The 7,500-nt window shown below is 31.4% G+C and overlaps 1 protein-coding gene across 34 annotated transcripts in view; it reads left to right on the top strand.

Moving 5' to 3' along the window:
* The window catches only part of rdgB (retinal degeneration B), a 175,927-nt gene extending 172,852 nt beyond the window's left edge, over nt 1–3,075 (top strand). For 33 of the 34 annotated variants that reach the window (XR_015191065.1, XR_015191064.1, XM_086537291.1 and 30 more), the window contains one exon: nt 720–3,075. Coding sequence is in view for 27 of the 34 variants with exons in the window: in XM_086537291.1 (XP_086393417.1) it covers nt 720–837 (118 nt within the window). In the remaining 7 variants the exon portion in view is untranslated. The remainder of the gene's footprint in view (nt 1–719) is intronic. The other variant, XM_086537296.1, reaches the window with a different exon arrangement.
* Nucleotides 3,076–7,500: the final 4,425 nt, after the last annotated feature.

Genomic DNA, 7,500 nt, shown 5'->3' with positions numbered 1-7,500 from the left:
CCTGCAATAGCTTTAAGAGTTTGAATCTTGGTTTGCGACAAGCAGTATATTTTTGGTATAAAACTGGCTGACTAAAGCTGAGCAAATAGCTGAGTTTCTTTTGATAGGTTGCAGTCTGCAGGGAAGCTTTGTTTTCTCTTTGGTAGTAGGTTATATGGAAATTTTTTAACATCAGAGTAATAGATATAAATGATGTACACAAACATGTATGTGCTATTCACTTTTCTAGACCCTTTTCATGCATATACATATACACTTACACATATGCAATATAGGTATATTTACATATACATTACTTCATGTATACATATGTTCATGTTCACACACACACACACACACACACACACACACACACACACACACACACACACACACACACACACACACACACACACACACACACACACACACACACACACACACACACACACACACACACACACACACACACACACACACACACACACACACACACACACACACACACACACACACACACACACACACACAAACAAACAAACAAACACAAATACATATATATTCTGTCTCTCTTTTTGTCTCTCTTTTTGTATGTATTGCTGTAGTTATGAACATCAGAAAATATATTTACAGAGGACACATGGACATACAGTCCTATCCTAAACTATTTAAAATGCAAAAAAAATAATGATATTAAGTACTGAGAAGATCAGCTTTGACCTGTTCCAATTTTCTTCCAGTTCTGCCAAACGGACTACGTCTTTTCCCGTCCTGGGAGCTTCAGCAAGTGAAGGTGTAATCAGGTCCAGAGGTTCGTCACACTCCCCACACCCCAATCATATGAGTATGAGACGATAGTAGGACTTGTGCTCTGAATACAGTGTTGGACTGTTATTAAGTTATTAAGCAAGAAGAAAAAATTGTGGATATTAATAGTCGAAGAGGTTGCTTTGATCATCGATGATGGCAAAAGGTTGATGGTTCATAAGCTGTTTGACATGTTTGATCTGATATTATAACTGTTACTGGTAGACTGTATGAAAACTGACTTTATGAAAGTAACCATTAGAGGTTTTTGAAATCTTATAGGAGCTGTGCAGTGAAGATTGTGTATTCTATTAAAACTCTGGACCCTTTTTTTCTTCTTTTTTATGAAATGTGATGCTTTTTCTGGTATAAATGTAGGAGAGAATTAAACTGCTGTGTATCTTAGTAGGAACCTGTTGCCATACTTTAATATTTGTTTAAAGGATCACAATTATGTGTGTTTATACTTGGTTACAGTTGTATGTTTGTACAAAAGTGTACAAGATATTATTTGAACATATTATGATATATCTAAATGATGGATAGACTTTACTAAAACGAGTATTCACTTACAGTGACAGCTGTGAACTTCATATTATTGATATTGTAATAGAATTTATCTCAGGTTATGATTCAGTGTTGATGAAGAACATGATACTGTACTGTGTATTTTACTGCTAGAAGGACCTAGTGCTTTATTTATTTATGTTATATTTATGTTTGTGCAGTATTATGTAGATGTGGAGTTTCAATTATAAGTCTATTTTAGGTTGAACAAATTAGTATGTTACAAGTTCTTAGGATAAATGACTTAAAAAGTTGTTCTCATATCATGTTCCATCTCACCCTCATTTCTCTTATTTCTAACTAAGAGTCTTCTGATTTTTAAATTCAGAGGGAGATTGATGTAAGCTTTGTCAAGGTATTTTGAGAAACAAGTTTGATGCTGTATGAATTTTGTTGTTATTATGATTATTATTATTATTGTGATTCTGTCACTGTGTTTTATGAGTATTTGTATTATTGTTATAATTTTTTTCTTCTTATTATTATCATGTTTTTTTCTACTATTTTCAATATTAGAGTTATTATCTTATTTTATTATTTTTAATATTGTTTTTTGTACTATCAGTACTATTATTTGTTATGACTTTACATATAACCTAATTAAGATTAATTTTCATTTGAAAATTTTATAACAAAAACTGTTATGTATGTAATTTATATTTTATACCAGACTTTACCTTCAGTAGTTGTAAGAAAGAACAGAAAAGACTATTATTCAGAAATAACTTAAATTATTGTGTTTCTTTTATGTATATATCATTGTACTGTTTGTTCATTTTGTTTATTTATTATTATTATTTTTTATGGATTCATAAGACGATTTTAAACCTCATTAGTCTGAATATTGATGATTCTTTTGTTTTTACCCAAGCTACATAATGTGTATTAATTAATTATTTAAGAGGACGTTCTGTGCAGTTTTCCACTATTATCCCTGTAAATTCTGTAAGATCCTGTCTTAGAAAAGAAGCAGTCACTCTCCATGTCTTCTGGTATTAGTTAAGCAATTTATGTATGTACAGAGAACATTAAAATTGTTATATCTAGTTTTTGCCTAGCTTGATATTAGTAAGTTATGTTTTTATCAATATTGTCAAGACATTTGTTATTAGCTGTATATCATATTTTAATGTCAGAAATATAGTTGAAACAAAATATATAACAGTAAGTTAGAATACTCAATCTGTATGTCTTATTAACTTGTTGACTTGACCATATATCGTTATGCTTCCTTTTTTTTTTTTCTTTCTTTCTTTTTTCTTCTTTTTTTTTGTCATTTTTTTTATCCATTACTTAAAACATTTTTTTAGGGGAAAGACCCCATTCCTCTGTTGAAAAATATGTCTGTTTTATGGCCAAAGTTTTGTCTATTAATCACTGAGTAAATTTTTGTGATTATAACTTTCTCCCACATTGCTTTCATACTATGAAAGTTGTTACAAATCCTGGTCCGCTAATATTTGAAATGTGAAAATGAATTTGAGTCGTCAACACAAATGCTGGACATAACTTTCTCTTTATATAAGAACTAGCTCAATACATCTTAGTATCATCTGCAGATGATTAAGAAAAACACTTAAAGGTTTAAACAAAACAGAAAAAAAGGAAGAGAACAACTTCATAACACAATCTGGTGGCCTTTAGTGTAAGGCAATTATCTAGTCAGTACAGATGTTTTAATTCATAAATGCTGGATATGCTAAGAGATCATGATGCCATGAACAATTGTTTTATTAGCCTGATTTCATTCCATATAGATTATTATTATTTATTTATTTATTTTTATTTTTCCAACCACAGAAAACATGCAGATATTTTTCCTAAGTGCATTTTGTTTTATGAATTGATTTCTTTCACAATAAGAAATGAGAGAAAGAATAAGATGGTTAATACGAAGAATTGAAAGCCAAAAATGAATTTAAAAAGTCCTTTATGATTTATATGATATTATATTTCATTGGTTGTCTATTTCTTTTCTCTCAATAAATCACAAGAGGAAAACAGCAAATGGAAAATCTTAAAAGTACTCTTTTGTATGATAGATAATCTACTGGATGTTTGTGACCATCTTCCTACATCCTTATTAAGTAAGTCATACTGTAACAAGAAACAATATTACTGTATTGCTTATGCCGTTAATATGAAACAAAATACGTAATTCAGTATTTGCATAAAAAGTTTCCTTATAAATACCTTCTATATGAAATAGATGGTATCATTTCATGACAAATTACCCTTCCAGTCATTATTTGTACAGAATTCCACTTTAGACTATAAATTTCATCATATTTTTACTTATCATTTATCAAGAAAAAACAAATAGTATTTGATTTATAATTATTTGTCATAAATTTCTGTTGGTCAGAGCATGGCACCAGTTTTGTAGGCATGAACAAGTAAGTGTCTCTTGATGAACTTCCAGCAAGTCGTTATACAGTATAAAAAGATTCAGCTCATTCTCTCACCCATTGAACAAGGAACAAACAGAACATTTCTTAAAGAGTTTGTCCAAAGAAAATTGTTTTATTTGTATTATTTTCTTGGGCAGATGAGTTTTTTTTCTTTTCGTTCTTTCTTTTTCTTTTGATGGCAACTTTTGAACTATGCTACAGATTACTCAATACGCTTCTGTTCCCTCCCTAGTATGGTAAGGCCAGACAGTTAATAGGGAAAATTCTCAGCTCTGAAAATAGATGGTTTACACATGCAGACAGAATAAAATCAAAATGTACAGAAATTGTCCACATTATAGTGAGAAAAGTTGAAGCGATTATGTGGAATGCAAACATGTTATCCTCATATTGAACCACCTTCCTAGTTTTGTACATAGCACACTGATATTACAAATGCAATTTGCTTTCTTGCATTTATCTGTTTATCTTTTATTCTAACCACACATAGTCTTCAGATATCTATTGCTACAGCATGAAAGAAAAAGTGCTCCTATAAATAAAAAATCGGTAACCCTTTCAAAATTTATCTGTGTCACAATCTTGCTTAAACTCAGAATATTTTTTTCTATTACTATTTTTTTTTTTAAACAAATCTACAGCAAAGGAGATATACTCTGATGGTTCAAACCTGTACAAGAGGGAAAAGCAATATGTAAAGATGGTTCCACGTCATTATCACCAGTCTTCAGTCTCACTTAAACAATCTTCCTCCTCTCCGTCTTAAAGGCTTGAGAACATTGCAAAAATAAATATCCAGCGAATCAATCATCCTGTAATAGATATGTGGATAACGTGTTGAGGACAAAGTAAGACGTAATGGCATAGAATGACACGTGAGAAGAATTCATGTTCGAAATTCTAAGACCTTAAATACTCTGAATACCCCCAAAGTCAGAGCGCTGAATTAATCCCTTTTTATCATAATTATTGTGTGTGAGGTAGGGTAGGTACATTGCTAGTAGATACATCCATTTTACATTAGTGAGGAGATCATAACTGTTGAGACTTGGAGGCTTCTCATTTTGACCTTAGTTTTAACCACATTTTAAGCTTGGCCAGGGGTCACAATCAGGCATTGCTCTTATGTATATTTTGTTTGCCTGCATTTTCTCAGTGCATCTTTTCATGAACAGAAAATTTTAAGGGTTTTCTCTAATGATTAGAGTAGGTCATTTAATATTGTGATGGTGAAAATAGAGCAAGCAATGTAGCATGACATGACCTTCCCGCAGAAGAGGTCTTTAGATGATGGTGCAGCAGAAAATGTTCAATAATTGGTCTCAGATAAAGAATGTGTGTGTGTAGTTGTGTATGTGTGTGTGTGTTTGTCATACTTACGAATTGTCTGAATCTATATTTATCTTTTGTTCATAAATGTATGCCATTTGATTACAATTTGTTGATGGGTAATGTAAGGCTGTGAGTGTATCTGAAAACATGAAATGATTCAACAAAAACTATACTTTCTCGCACTCTGGCCAATGTTTGGAGATGTCTGCCGGACATCCAATCTGTTCACCAGCCTCTCCCACGCCCTTTCCCTCTCCCTCTTCTGCTTTGTCTCATCATCTCCACCTCCCTATGCATCTCTTCCTCTCCATCTATCTCTCCCTCTCTATCTCCCGCTCTCTCTCATCCTTTCATGCACATGGAATGTCCATGGCAGATGCTTTTATTTATAAGTACTTTGTATGTGTGCTTAAAATCTAAATACATTACTCTCAACAAGCCTTAACAGACTATTTCTGTTCCAACACAGAAAAGTAATAAATATGTAGGATGTTACATTCCTTATGCCAGATAAGCTTACAAATGTGCCAAATAAAACCTGAAATTATTTACATTTGAAATTATAACAAAAATGTCCAATACTAAGGGTATAATGATGTATGAAGAAACATTAGGGGTTGTTTGGTAGAAGAGGAACAAATATAAGAGTGAGTGAGTGTGACTGTGTGTGGGTGTGTGTTAGTGCATGCATGTGTGTGTATGTGTGGATATGAACAGTTCAAGTAAATGTCTACATTTCTGCATGTGCATAAAATATCCTTGCATTTACTATATACATACATAAAAATACATATATTCTACTTGCTCACACAATTGTATTTAAATCCAATCACACATGCTCAGGAACACAAACCTGCAGATACACATACAAGCATGCACATACAATACACATGTGCACACACATACAAACACACGTGCACACACAACCATACAAAACCACACCCACATACAGATTTAGAAAATTTTAAAATTTTACCAAAGGGTTTTGTATGAGATCAGTTATTGGAAAACACTGTTCACTTTAATTCTGCTTCACTAATATGGTAAAGTATAAGACTGAAATTTTACTAAAATGTTTAGTATGAGGTTAGTCATTGAAAAACATTATTGACTGTTATTCTGTTTTGTTATAATGATAAATAATATAAGACTAATGCTATTTATGCAAGCTAGTGTGAACAATTTATAAAATTAAGGAGGAAAACTATTTTCATAGGCAATTGTGTTTAAAACTGTATCATACTGTACAGAAAAGAAGTAATTAGGATATGCATTTTTTGGATGGTACATAAATTTATTCTGATTGATGCAGAAGGTTGGTTAATATTTTCTGTTTAAACACTTGCCCTAATCCATGCTGATTTTATGCAGCCTAACAATACTTTTTTCAGTCTCAAATACTAAATGGAAAGTCATATAAAGAGAGTAATATTCATAGGTTAGTCATTACTATTTAGTAACATCCTGACCTGAAGAAGTATGGAAACTTTGCCTATATTTTAACATGAAACAAGATTAATGTATTGCTTATGCCGTTAATTTGTTATCGGTATATAAGGAGTGTAAATGTATATAACATTAATTGTATATTGCATCAATAACAATAACCCACTTTGGTACAGAATTTCAGATATAAAACTTCCATGGTAATATTTCCGTATAATCTCTACACCTCCTTGCTTTACACGAGTAATATTCTATACCAGTCACAAGACTACTGGAAATTAATTTGGTTATCATGATATTCATAGCTGCTTTATACAACTTGTGTGTTTTTTGTTGTTTTTTTTATTTGTTTTTTGTATTGTTAGAGGTATGTAAGTTTAGAGAACTACTGAAGTGAACAAGCAGCTGGGCACAGAGCTTTGGATAGCAATCACTGAATCTGGTTGTGTTAGGAAAGTGTAATTACGTATACCATGTTGAGCAATTAAGACTTTTTCTTTTTTATTGGATTACTGCAGTGCAGAGTATTCAATTTGCTATTGTATAAGCATTGAATTTAGATATACTTGTAAAAAAATGATCCTAGATCAATTTTAGAATATCAGTAAAATTTCAAATAAATTTTGTCCCTTAAATGTTTATAACTTTTCATATACTGTGAATTGTATTAATTCCTGCATAAATATTGAAAGGGAAGTGTATTTTTCAAGTATGGAATACTTTGCTGTGCTTGTGTATTATGTTGAATTGATCAATAGTGCATGGTAAATCCAATTTAATCTTCATTTGACATTGATTGTAATGCTGAATACAGAAGCTGTATAGAATTGTTATAAATTTATTTGTAGTCCATTGTATAATGTAGGTAATGTATCAGTAAGTCTTTTTTTTTTTTCTTACTTTTCTCTATTTCATGATGAGGATATATATGAATATAAAATGAGGATGAGTTTTCCAA

This window comes from Penaeus japonicus, unplaced genomic scaffold (genome assembly GCF_977035675.1).
Source record: "Penaeus japonicus unplaced genomic scaffold, GWHDUDI00000001_assembly GWHDUDI00000005, whole genome shotgun sequence".
NCBI classification, from domain to species: Eukaryota; Metazoa; Arthropoda; class Malacostraca; order Decapoda; family Penaeidae; genus Penaeus; species Penaeus japonicus.
This window is presented reverse-complemented; position numbering and strand designations above follow the sequence as displayed.